Raw genomic sequence first — 17,350 nt, 5'->3', positions numbered from 1 at the left:
CTGCTATAAACATCGGGGTGCACATACTCTTTCAGATCCCTACATTTGTATTCTTGGGGTAAATACACAGTAGTGCAATTGCTGGGTCATAGGGTAGCTCTATTTTCAACTTTTTGAGGGAACTCCATACGGTTTTCCAGAGTGACTGCACCAGTTTGCAGTCCCACCAACAGTGTAGGAGGGTTCCCCTTTCTCCGCATCCCCATCAACATCTGTCGTTTCCTGACTTGTTAATTTTAGCCATTCTGACTGGTGTGAGGTGGTATCTCATTGAGGTTTTGATTTGGATTTCCCTGATGCCGAGCGATATTGAGCACTTTTTCATGTGTCTGTTGGCCGTTTCGATGTCTTCTTTGGAAAAAATGTCTGTTCATGTCTTCTGCCCATTTCTTGATTGGATTCTTTGTTCTTTGGGTGTTGAGTTTGATAAGTTCTTTATAGATTTTGGCCCTTTATCTGATATGTCATTTGCAAATATCTTCTTCCATTCTGTCGGTTGTCTTTTGGTTTTGTTGACTGTTTCCTTTACTGTGCAAAAGCTTTTTATCTTGATGAAGTCCCAATAGTTCACTTTTGCCCTTGTTTCCCTTGCCTTTGGTGATGTTTCTAGGAAGAAGTTGCTGCAGCTGAGGTCGAAGAGGTTGCTGCCTGTGTTCTCCTTTAGGATTTTGATGGACTCCTGTCTCACATTGAGGTCTTTCAACCATTTGGAGTCTATTTTTGTGTGTGGTGTAAGGAAATGGTCCAGTTGCATTCTTCTGCATGTGGCTGTCCAATTTTCCCAACACCATTTGTTGAAGAGACTGTCTTTTCTCCATGGGACATTCTGTCCTGCTTTGTTGAAGATGAGTTGACCATAGAGTTGAGGGTCCATTTCTGGGCTCTCTATTCTGTTCCATTGATCTAGGTGTCTGTTTTTGTGCCAGTACCATACTGTCTTGATGATGACAGCTTTGTAATAGAGCTGGAAGTCTGGAATTGTGATGCCACCAGTTTTGCTTTTCTTTTTCAACATTCCTCTGGCTATTCGGGGTCTTTTCTGGTTCCATACAAATTTTAGGATTATTTGTTCCATTTCTTTGAAAAAAGTTGATGGTATTTTGATGGGGATTGCATTGAATGTGTAGATTGCTCTAGATAGCATTGACATTTTCACAATATTTGTTCTTCCAATCCATGAGCATGGAACGTTTTTCCACTTCTTTGTGTCTTCCTCAATTTCTTTCATGAGTATTTTATAGTTTTCTGTGTACAGATTCTTTGCCTCTTTGGATAGATTTATTCCTAGGTATCTTATGGTTTTGGGTGCAACTGTAAATGGGATCGACTCCTTAATTTCTCTTTCTTCTGTCTTGTTGTTGGTGTGTAGGAATGCCACTGACTTCTGTGCATTGATTTTATATCCTGCCACTTTACTGAATTCCTGTATGAGTTCTAGCAGTTTTGGGGTGGAGTCTTTTGGGTTTTCCACATAAAGTATCATCATCTGCAGAGTGAGAGTTTGACTTCTTCTTTGCTGATTTCTTTTTGTTGTCTGATTGCTGTGGCTAGGACTTCTAGTACTATGTTGAATAGCAGTGGTGATAGTGGACATACCTGCCATGTTCCTGACCTTAGGTGAAAAGCTCTCAGTTTTTCCCCATTGAGAATATTTGCTGTGGGTTTTTCATAGGTGGCTTTTATGATATTGAGGTATGTACCCTCTATCCCTACACTCTGAAGAGTTTTGATCAAGAAAGGATGCTGTACTTTGTCAAATGCTTTTTCTGCATCCATTGAGAGCATCATATGGTTCTTGTTCTTTCTTTTATTAATATATTGTATCACATTGATTGATTTGCAGATGTTGAACCAACCTTGCAGCCCAGGAATAAATCGCGCTTGGTCATGATGAATAATCCTTTTAATGTACTGTTGGATCCTATTGGCTAGTATTTTGGTGAGAATTTTTGCACCCATATTCACCAGGGATATTGGTCTGTAGTTTTCCTTTTTGATGTGGTCTTTGGTGTTGGGATCAAGGTAATGCTGGCCTCCTAAAACGAGTTTGGAAGTTTTCCTTCCGTTTCTATTTTTTGGAACAGTTTCAGAAGAATAGGTGTTAATTCTTCCTTAAATGTTTGGTAGAATTCCCCTGGGAAACCATCTGGCCCTGGGCTCTTGTTTGTTGGGAGATTTTTGATGATGCTTCCATTTCCTTAATGGTTATGGGTCTGTTCAGATTTTCTATTTCTTCCTGGTTCAGTTTTGGTAGTTTATAGGGCTCTAGGAATGCATCCATTTCTTCCAGATTGTCTAATTTGTTGGCATAGAGTTGCTCATGATATGTTCTTATAGTTGTTTGTATTTCTTTGGTGTTGGTTGTGATCGCTCCTCTTTCATTCATGATTTTATTTATTTGGGTCGTTTCTCTTTTCTTTTTGGTAAGTCTGGCCAGGGGTTTATCAATCTTATTAATTCTTTCAAAGAACCAGCTCCTAGTTTCATTGATCTGTTCTACTGTTCTTTTGCTATCTATTTCATTGATTTGTGCTCTGCTCTTTATTATTTCTCTTCTCCTGCTGGGTTTAGGCTTTATTTGCTGTTCTTTCTCCAGCTCCTTTAGGTGTAGGGTTAGGTTGTGTATTTGAGACCTTTCTTGTTTCTTGAGAAAGGCTTGTATTGCTATATACTTTCCTCTTAGGACTGCCTTTGCTGCATCCCAAAGATTTTGAACAGTTGTGTTTTCATTTTCATTGGTTTCCATGAATTTTTTAATTCTTCTTTAATTTCCTGGTTGACCCATTCATTCTTTAGTACGATGCTCTTTAGCCTCCATGTATTTGAGTTCTTTCGACTTTCCTCTTGTGATTGAGTTCTAGTTTCAAAGCATTGTGGTCTGAAAATACGCAAGGAATGATCCCAATCTTTTGGTACCAGTTGAGACCTGATTTGTGACCTAGGATGTGATCGATTCTGGAGAATGTTCCATGGGACTAGAGAAGAATGTGTCTTCTGTTGCTTTGGGATGAAATGTTCTGAATATGTCTGTGAAGTCCATTTGGTCCAGCATGTCATTTAAAGTCTTTATTTCCTTATTGAGCTTTTGCTTCCACGATCTGTCCATTTCAGTGAGGGGGGTGTTAAAGTCCCCTACTATTATTGTATTGTTGTTGATGTGTTTCTTTGATTTTGTTATTAATTGGCTTATATAATTGGCTGCTCCCATGTTAGGGGCATAGATATTTACAATTGTTAGATCTTCTTGTTGGATAGACCCTTTAAGTAGGATATAGTGTCCTTCCTCATCTCTTATTATAGTTTTTGGTTTAAAATCTAATTTGTCTGATATAAGGATTGCCACCCCAGCTTTCTTTTGGTATCCATTAGCATGGTAAATGGTTTTCCACCCCCTCACTTTAAATCTGGGGGTGTCTTTGGTTCTACAATGAGTCTCTTGCAGACAGTATATTGATGGGTCTTGTTTTTTAATCCAATCTGATAGCCTGTGTCTTTTGATTGGGGCATTTAGGCCATTTATATTCCGGGTAACTATTGAAAGATATGAATTTAGTGCCATTGTATTGCCTGTAAGGCGACTGTTACTGTATGTTATCTGTGTTCCTTTCTGGTCTATGTTACTTTTAGGCTCTCTCTTTGCTCAGAGGACTCCTTTCAAGATTTCTTGTAGGGCTGGTTTTGTGTTTACAAATTCCTTTAGTTTTTGTTTGTCCTGGAAGCTTTTTATCTCTCTTCCTATTTTCAATGACAGCCTAGCTGGATATAGTATTCTTGTTTAAATATTTTTCTCATTTAGTGCTCTGAATATATCCTGCCAGTCCTTTCTGGCCTGCCAGGTCTCTGTGGATAGGTCTGTTGCCAATCTAATGTTTCTACCATTGTAGGTTACAGACCTCTTATCCTGAGCTGCTTTCAGGATTTTCTCTTTGTCTCTGAGACTCGTAAGTTTTACTATTAGATGTCGGGGTGTTGACCTATTTTTATTGATTTTGAGGGGGGTTCTCTGTGCCTCCTGGATTTTGATGCCTGTTTCCTTCCCCAAATTAGGGAAGTTCTCTGCTATAATTTGCTCCAATATACCTTCTGCCCCTCTCTCTCTTTCTTCTTCTTCTGGGATCCCCAATTATTCTAATATGTTTCATCTTATGGTATCACTTATCTCTCGAATTCTGCCCTCGTGATCCAGTAGTTGTTTATCTCTTTTTCTCAGCTTCTTGATTTTCCATCATTTGGTCTTCTATGTTACTAATTCTCTCTTCTGCCTCATTTATCCTAGCAGTTAGAGCCTCCATTTTTTATTACACCTCATTAATAGCCTTTTTGATTTCGACTTGGTTAGATTTTAGTTCTTTTATTTCTCCAGAAAGGGTTTCTCTAATATCTTCCATGCTTTTTTCAAGTCCAGCTAGTATCTTTATAATCATGATTCTGAACTCTAGTTCTGACATCTTACTAATGTCCGTATTGATTAGGTCCCTGGCAGTTGGTACTGCCTCTTGTTCTTTTTACTGAGGTGATTTTTTCCGTCTTGTCATTTTGTCCAGAGGAGAATAGATGAATGAGAGAACAAAATGCTAAGAGGGTAACAACGACCCCAGAAAAATATACACTAAACAAATCAAAAGAATCCCTGAAACAGGGGGAAAAGAAAGGGAGAGAAAAAAGAAAGAAAAAAAGAAAAAGGTTAAAAAGAAAAAGAAAAAGAACGTGATCAAATATGATCAGGCTGGTGAATAGATCAGTGCCACACACTAGATTTTGGGTGTATTTTGGTCTGTTAGAAGAAACTGCCTCCCAAAATTTTAAAGAAATAAAAGCTTATATATGTACAAAAATAAGGTTAAATACAATGAAGGGATGGACTATGACTATAAAGATGAAAATTATAAAAGATTTTGTAAAAGGAATTGATAAGAAGTTGGTTGAAAAAAGAAAGAAGAGGATTTAAAAAAAAAAAGGGAGAGAATGTGATCAGGCAGGAGATTAGAACAAAGCCATACACTAGAGATTTAGGGTATATTTTGGTCTGTAAGAAGAGACTGTATCCCAAAATTTTAAAGAGAGAACAACATATATATATATATACCAAAATAAGGTTAACTACTATGAAGGGATAGAATATGACTCTAAAAATGAAAAATAAAAAAGATTTTTAAAAAAGGGATTGATAAGATGTTGGTTGAAAAAGGGGAAAAGAAAAATTCAAAAAAAAAAAAGAAAATTAAAAAAATTAACTTTGAAAAACTAAAGAATCATGAGAAAAAAGCCATTAATTCTATGTGCAGTATTCCCCTAGCGCTGGCGTTCTGCCGTTCTCATTGATCGGTAAACTTGGCCTTGGCTGGCTGTTCTTGCTGATCTTCTGGGGGAGGGGCCTGTTGCCGTGGTTCTCAAATGTCTTTGCCGGAGGCGGAATGCCCTGCCCTTGCCCGTCCCGGCTAAGTAATCTGCTCGGGTTTGCTCTCGGGAGCTTTTGTTCCCTGCAAGTTTTCCGTACAGCTTTGGAGGCCGAGAGTGAAATAGCGGCCTCCCAATCTCCTCCCCGGAGGAGCTGAGAACTCGGGCCCCACTCCTCAGTGAGCCCCCAGAGAAAAGCAGTCACGTGCACGTGTGTGTGTACTTGTTTTATGCAGGCAGTATTATTCACTTAGATTTGCTCCCCACCCCGTATTTACCTGCTTCATTGTTCTTTCCTTCCTACATCTTGGGGCTTTCAGCAAGGATGCTTTCAGCAAAGATATTTTCACAGAGTAACAATTCTAGGTTGGCAGTTCTTTACTTCTAACACTTTTTTGTCTTAAAGATTTATTTATTTGAGAGAGAGAGAGAGCACGCATGAGCAGGAGGGGCAGAGGAAGGAGAGAATCCCAAGCAGACTCTGTGCTGAGCTCAGAACCCCATGCAGGGCTTGATCTCACAACCCTGAGGTCCTGACCATGAGATCATGACCTGAGCTGAAACCAAGAGTCAGTCGCTGAACCCAACTGCAACACCCAGGTGCCCCTCTTCTAACATGTTAGAGGTATCACACAGTGTCTTCTGGCCTTCTTTCTTTTTTTTTAAGTCGCTCTCAGTCTGTTGCTTTTTTGAAGGCTATATGACTGTTTTCACTGGTTACTTTTTTTTCTCTTTGGTTTTAAGCAGTTTTAATTTGACGTGCCTACATGTAATTTTCTATGAATTTATTCTGCCTGAAGTTTGCATTGACTCTTGAATATGAGTCTTCACGTCTTTTTCTCAGTTTTGTAAAATTCTCATTCTATTCTATTCCTTACAGTTTATGTTTACTTTTTAGTTCTGTCATGATGTTACATCAGTCCTCAGTTTGATTCCTGAAGTTTAAAATCACCCTTTTCATGACATTCTGTATCACCCCCACTTTGAACTTTTATTCTGTTGCACTCACTTTCTTCTTAAGTTCTGTAGTGTGAAACTGTTGTGAGGAATTCATTCTGTTCTGTAAATTCTTTCTGCTAAGTTAGGTTCTTTTGCCTTTTACATTCATTTTCCTTTCATCCAAGAGAGGGAATGGTAGCTAGAAGGGGATGACTCAGCAGAAGGGGTATGTAGTTTTACTTTTTTTTTTTTTTTTTTTAAGATTTTATTTATTTGCGAGAGAGAGAATGAGAGACAGAGAGCATGAGAGGGAGGAGGGTCAGAGGGAGAAGCAGACTCCCTGCTGAGCAGGGAGCCCAATGCAGGACTCGATCCCGGGACTCCAGGATCATGACCTGAGCCGAAGGCAGTCACTTAACCAACTGAGCCACCCAGGCGCCCTGTAGTTTTACTTTTGCTTGTTTATCTGTTTGCTTTAAAATATCTGGGCTCTGCTCTCTCTTCAGAAAGGTTAAGTGTCCTATGCTGAGATTTACTTCACCTTCACAAGATGAAGTCCTGGCTTTGTGGATTCCATTAAGAACAGTCAGCCCTGCTGATTACTAGTCTGGTTCTCTCCACCTGCTTGGCTTCTGTCTGGGATTTGTTGACTCCTCGGTACAGTTTTTGAAGGGTGAGGGTGGGTTAGGAGTGGAGCCATGCTGCCTTTCTCTACTCTGCTCCAGAATCTTCTGTTTCTCCTCTGATAACTGTTTTTTGAAATTTGTTACAAAATATTATGTCCTTTTCCATGCATTGTGGTTGTTTGTAAAAACTTTTTCCTGATGCTTAATATAGTTTTTGCATTTTAAAAAATTCATATTCAACAAGCCTAGTTGTGTGCACACACACACACGTACTTTAAAAAAGGTGTTTCCTCATTTTGAAAGATATAGGGTGGAGAAGATATGTGATGCTGTTTTAGCTGCACCATTTGGATATTTTTAAACCTGGCATACAATCCACCCTAATGATAAGGTCATCTGCGCTTCTGCCCCTGGTGATATACTCAAGGAGTCTGGAGTGTGAGCAGTGAGGTAGAAGAAGGAGAAGGCAGAGCAGAGGGAGGGGCCGTCAGGAGAACAAGAAGCACATGGAACAGCAGCTGAGGAAATGGAATCGGGGTTTGGGCAGAAGAGAAAGGAAGAAGTCTGCGCAGAGGTTACAAGGACGTGTCAAGGCAACAAATACTCTGAAGTACTGGAAGATCCTGAGTATCCCTCACTCACACTTTTTAGCTGTTGCCTGTTTGGGTAGAGTTCTGTTTACCCATGGACCACATCAGGGTTGGCGCCTGCTGGGGGTTGTAAAGAGGTGGCTGCGAGGACCACAAGAGAACATGCCCACCCCACTACCCGCCTTTACGCGGGCCCCCGCCAGCTTTCACACTGGCAGAACTCTACAAATGTGGGCTCCTTTAGCCCTTATACCCAACAGTCGGTGAGCTCCAGTGGATGACCTGATAGAGAATAAATGCAGTGTCAGAATTTAACCAGAAATGACAGAAGTTCCATGGAATGAAACAGAACCATTTGTGGGCTCTCGACGGGTTGGTGTCTTGGGGCTGCAATGAGGCAACCAAGAAATACTCCCTAGTAAAATAACGTGTGGTAAGAGGCCCTCCATTGCAGATCGTGCATGAGGTAATAGCCTGCGATTTCAAGTTGGGGAAAGCTTCTTGAGGAAAAATGGTCTTGGAGAGACCTGCTTCCTGCCTTTCCCCATCGTGAAAGGGGGCTGTGTTCTAGCTGAGAACACAGGCGTATTCATCCTCAACAGCAGAACCTCTGGGAGACAACTGGTATATGTACATTGTTTTGCAAACATATTATTTTTTTCCGCAATGCCCTAAAATACATTCTGGTTTTTTATTTATTTATTTTTAAAGATTTTATTTATTTATTTGACAGAGACACAGCAAGAGAGGGAACACAAGCACGGGGAGTGGGAGAGGGAGAAACAGGCTTCTTGCGGAGCAGGGAGCCCAATGTGGGGCTCGATCCCAGGACCCTGGGATCATGACCTGAGCTGAAGGCAGACGCTTAACTGACTGAGCCACCCAGGTGCCCCACATTCTGTTTTTTAAAAACAAAAAACAAGTTGGATACAGCATATTTGAGGCAAAAATGACCTGTCAGATGTGTGAAATGCCAAGTTTCTTTGCATTAGGACTAAACTTGGGTGGACATGGCTCACTTCCCTCCCTCATGAAGATGAATCTGCTAGCAGTGGGGAGGGAGTTCTCCTGGGGTGTCCTTTTATGATGGTAGGTGCGGGAGCACCAAGGAAAGGCTGGGAGGAGACTAGGTGTTTTCATGGGCCAGGCTGATTTGCTCACCTGCGTGTGAAAGGTGAGTGTGTATGTGTGTGTTGCACTCCCATGTATGTGTCTATATTCAAGTAGTACTTCAGTGGTGGTATCTTTCAGAGGTGTTATAAGATACTATGGTTATATGTCATTAATTCCTCAGAGATTGGAAACGAGCCCAAAGTCCTCTTGTGTTTAGAGCACAGTGTTCTTGGCACTAGATCTTAGCTTTGAGCCATTATGAGGCAGGAGTCAGGAGAAACTGGGAAGCTGAGTAGATATTCCTTCCTGTTTCTCCCAGTGCCAGTAAATATTTCACTCATTCAAGAATACCTATAAGAACACCTATAACGGATTGGGCACCATTCTGCTCTAGGGATACAGTGACTTGGTCTCTGTCCTCGAGCCAGCTCATGGCCAATGTGTCAGTTTTTTCTACATAATAAACCACCCCCCAAAATGTAATGGCTTGGGGCGCCTGAGTGGCTCAGGCTTTAGGCATCTGCTTTCGGCTCAGGTCATGATCCCAGGGTCCTGGGATCGAGCCCCACATCGGGCGCCCTGCTCAACGGGAAGCCTGCTTCTCCCTCTCCCACTCCCCCTGCTTGTGTTCCCACTCTTGCTGTGTCTCTGTCAAATAAATAAATAAAATCTTAAAAAAAAAAAAAGGTAATGGCTTAAAGAACACTCATTTATTTGGGTGCAATTTTCTGTGTAAGCAGTTTGGGCTGGGCTTACCCGGCTCATTCTTCTTCTTCTGGGCTTGGCTGGGTCACTCAGGTGAATGTGGTCAGCTCGCAGGTTGATGGAGCTGACTGGTTTAAGATGGCTTCAGTTGGAACAGTTGGCCTCTCCTCCACATGGCCTCTCACCCCTCAGTAGGCTGTCCGAGGCTTGTTCGCGTGGCAGCTGGGGGTGCAGAGAGAGAAAGACAGAGAGAGCATGCAAGGCTTTCACTGTATTCTGTGGGTCAAAGCAAGCAACAGGCCAGTCCCAGTTTGAGAGCTGGAAAAAGAGACACCACTTCTTGAAGGGAAGAGTTATGCAATCACATTGCAAAAGGACTCAGTGCAGGGAAGGATGGAGAATCGTGGCCATTTTTGTGATCACCGTACCGCAGTCAGTCAGGACACACATGTTCAAACAAACAGTATAACAGCATTAAGGTCAGAGATTTAAGTCATGGCCTTCTTAAATGGCCAGCTGGATTCAGTATGACTTGTTTGGGTAAATTTTAGAGAAAAGTTGTGTCGTAGTGGTTTTGTTTCATTTTGTTGTGTTTTTAAGAAAAGATGGTTCTTGAATGCAAAACCTAGTCTTTATTCAGCAGGATGGGTGAGAATTTGTGCATACAAAAGCTTTGCGATTCAAGCTGGTAGGTCTCAGGACCATGGAATTCCATCCCCTATGCTCCATGAGGGCTGGGACTGCTTGTCCTGTTCACCAGTGACCTGGAGCCTTCGCAGCGTCAGACAGTGGGCACTCGGGGAAGTTTGTTGAATGTTGGAGCAGGTGACTGCAGTACTTGGAATGGAGGTACAGCGGAGCGTGAGGCATTATGACAGCAGAGAGCGTGTAGGGGGCCAGCCTGCCCTGTGTTGGAATTCTGGGATGCTCCTAAGCATGGTCCCGCCATTGATGTGGCTTTTGTCTGGGGATTGTGAACAGGACATCATGTGGTAGAAGGGTCTCCTGAAATAATTACTAGACTGTCTTTTTCTTTCTTTCCTCTTTCTTCCTTCCTTCCTTCCTTCCTTCCTTCCTTCCTTCCTTCCTTCCTTCCTTCCTTCCTTCCTTCCTTTCCTTCCTTCCTTCCTTCTTTCTTTCTTATTTTATTTTTAAGTAATCTCTATACCCAAAGTGGGGCTCAAACTCACAACCCTGAGATCAAGAGTCACGTGCTCTACCGACTGAGCCACCCAGGCACCCCTTTGCATTTTTGAAGACACAAATAAAGTGAATGCACTTAAATTTTAGGAGATCAGAAAGGACTTTTAAATTTATTTATAACTCACATTAAGGAAGCAAAATAAGGAGTCTTGTAAGAAATAAGCCAAATGCCCTCTAATCCAGTTTCAGAGCCTAGGAATTCACCACATGACAGCTCAGCACTCTATCTAGACCTTGGTTCTGGAGCTCTTTGCATTTGTGCTTTCCGAGTTGCAGACTGAAGTGGGGGAAGACTACTAAGATCTATTTCTTCCCACAGAACACTTCTCACACCAGCAACCAATTACGCCAATCCTCCGTCCTGAGCCTCCTGTATTTCTGACCAACTAGCTATAAATTGGGGATTCTCATGACCATCCTCTCAGCCTCAGTAATTTGCTAGAAAGGCTCACAGAACTCAGGAAAGCACTTTACTTACATTTACCAATTATTATAGAGGATATTATAAAGAATACAGATGAACAACCAGATGTAGAGATATAAAGGGCAAGGTCTGGAAGGATCCCGAGTACAGGAGCTTCTGTCCCCGTGAAATTGGGGTGAGCTACCCTCCCAGCACGTGGATGCATTCACCAACCTAGAAGCTCTTTGCACCCTGTAGTTCAGGGGGTTTATGGAGGTTTCATTATTTAGGCATGATTGATTCAATCATGGCCATTGACGATGGACTCCACCTGCAGCCCCCTTCCCCCTCCTCACAGGTCAGGGGCTGGGGCTGCAAGTTCCAACCCTCTGATCACTTGGTTGGTTCCTCTGGCAACCAGCCACCATCCAGAAGCCATCTAGGGGTCACCTCATTAGCATAAATTCAGGTAAGGCTGAAAGGAGCTTGTTATGAATAACAAAAGATGTTCTTATCACCCCCATTGCTTAGGTAATTCCAAGGGTTTTAGGAGCTCTCTGCCGAGAACCCGGGGCAAAGACTAAACATATACTTCTTATTACATTGCAATGTCCTAGGGAGCCTTTCTGTTTTAATAACTAAGTATGACTTCCAGTAGGACTTGACTTTCAAAGACCACTGAGAATGGGGAAAGCCCAGTGGGCTGCTGTCTTCTGAGGACACAGCTCCTTGAGCCTTCCTGACCTGCTATCCTTACATTCTGGTCTCCTAACTGCGGGGCCCTTTGTTCATTCTTACTTGGCTGGATTTAGACTATTTCACAGCATGGCCTCAAGCAAAGAGCAAATCAGGATTTTTAAAAGATATGTTTTTACTTAACATACATACCTATCGTAAGGGGACAGATCAATTAATTATCAGAAAAGAAACAAAGAAATTAGCCACCACACAGGTCAAGTAGAATGTTGCCAGGATCCCCAAAGCCATGCTTGTCCCCAGACTTAGTCATCACCCCTTCTCTCCATCCACCAACCTGACTTTTAACATCATAGATTAGCTTTGCCTATTTTTGCACTTTATGTAAATAGAATCACACAAAGTGTATTCTTTTGTGTCTGGCTTCTTTTCCTCAACATTATGGCTGTGAGATTCATCTATGTCCTTCAAAAGTAATAGTTGGTTCATTTTCATTGATGTACAGATTTTCCTTGTACAAATATGCTATGGCTTATATCAGCTCTGTGGTTTAGGGACATTTGAATCATTTCCAGGTTTTGGCTGTTAGGAACATTCATGTGCATGTCCTTTGGTGCCCAAACACTAGATACCATTGGTTTACACTAGATATTGTCAGTCTGCTTACTTTTAGCCATTGTGGTGCTATGGAATGGCATATTTTTATGGCTGTAATTAGCATATCTCTATTACTAGTGAGGTTGAGCACCTGTCCACATGTTTAATGACTACTTAGATGTCTTTTTTGTGATGTGCCAATTCAAGTATCTTTGCCAACTTTTCTATGGCTTGTCTGCCTATTTAGTATTGATTTGTAGGAGTTCCTTATGAATTCTGGATAGGACTCCTTTGGAGATAGTATGTGTCACAAATATCTTCAAATCTGTGGCTTGCATTTTAACTCCCTTCATGGAGGCTTTTGATAAACACAAGTTCCTATAGTTAATGTAATCCAGTTATCTGTCCTTGTGCCAATACCACAGTCTTTTTTTTTTTTTTAAGATGTTATTTATTTATTTGACAGAGAGGGACACAGTGAGAGAGGGAACACAAGCAGAGGGATTGGGAGAGGGAGAAGCAGGCTTCCCGCTGAGCAGGGAGCCCGATACGGGGCTCGATCCCAGGACCCTGGGATCATGACCTGAGCCGAAGGCAGACGCTTAATGACTGAGCCACCCAGGCGCCCCGCCAATATCACAGTTTTAAAAAGTACTCCAGTTTTAGAGTAAATCTTGAAATTTTGTAGATTTCAAGAAATGTTCTTGGTTCTTTGCATTTCCATAAATTTTTGCATCAGCTTGTCAATGCCTGAGATTTTTACTAGGGTTGTATTAAATCTGTATAGATCAATTTGGACAGAGTTGACAGCTTAACAATTCTGAGCCTTCCATTACATGATCATGGTATATCCCTTCATTTAGTGAGGTCTTTAATTTTGCTTGGCAATATTCCGTACCACTCCATGTTGAAATCTTGCACATCTTTTGTTAGCTTTATTCCTAGGTGTTTGATTTTTTTTAATGCTATGGCAAATGGTGTCTTTTAAAATTTTTGTTTCTGTATATTGCTGGTATATAGAAATACAGTTGACATTTTACATTGACAATAGACCCAGTGTCCTTGATAAACGCATATATTAATTGTAACAGTTTATATGTAGATTCTTTGGATTTGTCTGTGATACACAGTCATATCATCTGTGAATGACAGTTTTATTTTGTCTGTTCCAGTCCTTATGCTTTTTATTTCCTTTTCTTGTGTTCTACGCTGCTGGCTCTGTGACCTTGGACCTAATGGGGTTTTTCTTTCTCCCCTTCCAGATGCAGCTGAGGCACATATTGACTATGAGGATAATTTCCCGGATGACAGATCCGTGTCATTCAGAGAGCTCATGGAGGACTCCCGGACAGAGGCAGAGGAGGACAGAGGTCCGGGAGAGGCCTCTGAGGAGGCTCCAAGACAGGACCGTCTGGTCTCCATTTCTGTGGGGAGAGAAAACATAGCCCAGGATACAGCCTTTGTGCCAACTACAGGCTTGTCCATCATGGGAAGCAGTGTCCCCACAGACCTGCCAGGATCCCAGCTAAACCAGAAGTACTTGTTCTGGTTTCCTGCTGAGAACTTCCACAAGCCTGAGCTGGAGAAAGAGATGAATGATGGCACCAAAAAGCAGTTTCCAGCTAGAGACAGCCATAGTAGCCCAACACCAGCTCCAGGTGAACCTGAAGCCGAGGTGATCTATAGCAGCACTCGTGGTCCTTTGGGGCCATTCTTGGGTAGGACTGACAGCAAGACAGGGGACCCAATGGTGAGCAGCAGTGATGAGTCCTGGTTAGATGGCTACCCTGTGACCGATGGGGCGTGGAGGAAGATAGAGGCAGAAGAGGAGGAAGAGGAGGAAGATGGGGACAAGGGAGATGGGTCAGTAGGGCTGGAAGAGAGGGTTCCCATTACTCCTAATCAGCCCATTCCTGTAGAAGTTAAGAAGCCCGGGAGTACCACCCTCACACCAAGTGACGACATGACCCGTAGTTCAGTTCTTCCCTCTCAAACACCAGACGTAGAAGCTTTGGCTCTCAGACCAATAAATGTGTCTGAAACTGAGAGTCCGAGCAAGGGAGATGGTGACTTGACCAGGTACCAGTCTACTGTTCCCTGGAGCTTTGCCACAGAGACATCTCCCATGGCCACCCTACCCTATGAACTCACCAGCTCTACCCTGGGGACGGTGACAACTGCTGTCCAGCAGATGCCGAATCGCATTCCCTCAACTATCGTGGTGGCGAGCCAGATTCCAGGGGAAACCATTGCTACTGAGGTCCAGGATAGTTTCCCATACCTGCTGTCTGAGGAATTCTTGGGACAGGAAAGCCCTGGCCCAGGTGCAGGTGAGGAGCTTCTTCCAAGTGTGGAGCCGTGTATAGGGGATGGGTGTCCCGGCCTCAGCAGAGGCCCTGTCATTGCCACCACTGTCACCATCCTGTGTCTGCTGGTGCTCCTGGCAGGCGTGGGGGCAGTGTGGGGCCACCGTAAGTGCCAGCACAAGAGGTCCGTGTACAAGCTGAATGCTGGGCAGCGGCAGGCACGGCACTACCACCAGCAGATTGAGATGGAGAAGGTCTAGCCACCTTCAGAGCTGGCTCTCCCGAAGCCACTTAGGAGGAAAAGAAACTGCCACGTCTCATTGATGTGGAGTAGGGCTCGTCTCTCTTTTTCTCGGGTCTTTGTTCTATAGGCCGAAGAAGTCCCTCTGGAGGCACCTGGTAGGACAAGAATGCTCTGGTGGCATCATCATACACATCAGTATCTCCTTAACCAACCACCCTGGAATGTACTGTGCTGATCTCAGACCTGTGCTCAGGCCCTAATTCCAGTATGAGGTCAAAACTCACCTCTCACTTCATCATGCTCTTGTCTCCATTCCCTTGTTTTAAGAAAAAAAATTATTAACTCCATGACCTGAAATTTTTAGAAAAAGTGTGATAAACTGAGCACTTGAGAGCAGTGTTATTTAGGATAGAGATATTTAATTGTTGGGGGTGGGACATAGAAAAGTAATGGGTTATTTCGTTTTAATGTTGTGACATTGTGAAGGCAAATGAGCCAAGAACCAGGACATAGTCTAGAAGCTTTTGGTTTCTTTTTAATTTTTTGTTGAAATTGGAGGGAGAAAAAAAAAAAAAGAAATCCAAGAGAATTTAGGACTGATGCTTTGTTGGGGTGGGGAGGGAGGTGAGGAGTAGCAAGACACATCCACCTTTGTTCCTTCCATTTTGTAGGACAGACCATTGTTTTTTTAAAAAACACGTGATTAGTTTTGGGGACACCTGGGTGGCTCTGTCGGTTAAGCGTCTGACTCTTGATTTCAGCTCAGGTCATGATCTCTGGGTCCTGGGATCGAGCCCTACATTGGGTTCCGTGCTCAGCAGGGGGTCTGCTTGATGATTTTTCTCTCTCTCCCTCTCACATGAATAAATAAGCACATGCTCTCTCTCTCCCAAATGAATAAATAAATCTTTTTAAAAATAAAAGAAAAAATTAAAAAACGGTTAGTTTTGTACCAGTAAGCATCATCTCTTCTTGGAAGCAGTGACCTAGTTGTCCTTGACCAGCCTGTGCCTAGGAATGCCCTAGAATTTTTCGCTGAACTAACAAAACTCAGTTCTTGGTTTCCTCTCTCAGGATTAACCATTTCTCTGAACCCAAGTAAGAGGGAATGACACGGGAGGAAAACAATGTTTTAAGCGGACTAAGATATCAAGTATGGGTACCTATTCAGTGGGAAAGCAGAGGAATTAAAAAGGAATACGAAATGCTCTGTGCTGACCTCCTCTGTACTCTGTTGTGGCAATTGGGAGCTCCGTGGAAACATCATGAGCCCAGGATGGACTCCTCCTGGCTATTGAGCAACCCATTTCCTAGTATCTGGGCCGTCTTAGAATGGCTCAGCACGTTTACAACAGTGGTTCTCGGAGCATGGCCCCCAGACGGGCTGAATCAGCTCAGCAGGAAGCCGAAGCCGTGGGGGCGGGGCTGAGCCAGCTGCGCGGTGAGGAGCCCTCCAGGTGATTCTGAAGCACTCAAGTTTGAGAACCGTTGCTCTGTCGTGAGAATCGTGAGCTTCGAGCCGGCGGAGGCTCTGGCGGCTCGGACGGTGAGGAACACCTACAGCTTGCCTCGCCGGGAAGGCCGCGTTGCCGCGTGCCCCGGGGGCAGCGTCCGACCCTGCCATCTCCGGTGGGCTCCTGCACATCCGCACGGCAACGAAGCACGTTTTATTTTTACAGTGTGAGTCACCTTCTTAGAAACAGTCTTCAGTGGTAAAAAATGGTGAAGCCTGGACATTGATTTTGGGACCCTAAGTGTCTACGTGCTTTTATGGGGCATGAGAGAAATCCTGATCGTTACAACTGAAACGTTGGTGGTGGTCCTTGACCTAAGGAAAAAGGAATTTGCATAACATGTTTTCCACCCTGCCACCTCTTTCCGGTGCAAGCTTTGGAAAAATAACTGGCTAAGTAGCTCTAAAGGCAATGCAGCAAAATCAAAGACGCTAGTCCCCATTACTGGGTGAAATGAAGGCCTGAAGCTATGGGATGGAACACCTCTGTGTCAGGTGAGATCTAGAATAGGACTGAAATACTTTCTGCATGTAGCCAAAGCAAAACACGACAGAATAGACGCCAGAGACTGTATATATTTATAAATTAGATTCTTTTCTAATCTATGACAAGATAACTTTTCTATTGTTAACTATATAAAATAACTCCCATCTCAACATTGGGATTGTGTTATTTGACTATTATTATGTAATAACCCAAGAACACTGACTTAATACCAACACAAAAATAGGTAATGGTAATACGAATGTATTAATAAATTTATTACAGATACATTAATACATGCAAATGTATTATTTTATAGATATGAACTACATGAAAACAAACCCAACACATCAGTTTTTAAGTTTTTATTGATTTGCTGTCATCTAAATTAATGTTACAGGGGCACCTGGGTGGCTCAGTCGTTACGCGTCTGCCTTCGGCTCAGGTCATGATTCCAGGGTCCTGGGATCGAGCCCCACGTTGGTCTCCTTGCTCAGCGGGGAGCCTGCTTCTCCCTCTCCCACTCGCCCTGCT

The 17,350-nt window shown here is 43.0% G+C and overlaps 1 protein-coding gene across 1 annotated transcript in view; it reads left to right on the top strand.

Moving 5' to 3' along the window:
* Positions 1–14,835, top strand: part of SUSD5 (sushi domain containing 5) — a 60,776-nt gene extending 45,941 nt beyond the window's left edge. Inside the window, exon 5 of the mRNA XM_045902168.1 lies at positions 13,532–14,835. Coding sequence (XP_045758124.1) covers positions 13,532–14,835 — 1,304 coding nt within the window. The remainder of the gene's footprint in view (positions 1–13,531) is intronic.
* The last annotated feature ends 2,515 nt before the right edge of the window (positions 14,836–17,350 follow it).

This window comes from Mirounga angustirostris, unplaced genomic scaffold, assembly GCF_029215605.1.
Source record: "Mirounga angustirostris isolate CCGP_5_RB_7025 unplaced genomic scaffold, mMirAng1.0.hap1 SCAF_1, whole genome shotgun sequence".
In the NCBI taxonomy this organism is placed as follows: Eukaryota; Metazoa; Chordata; class Mammalia; order Carnivora; family Phocidae; genus Mirounga; species Mirounga angustirostris.
This window is presented reverse-complemented; position numbering and strand designations above follow the sequence as displayed.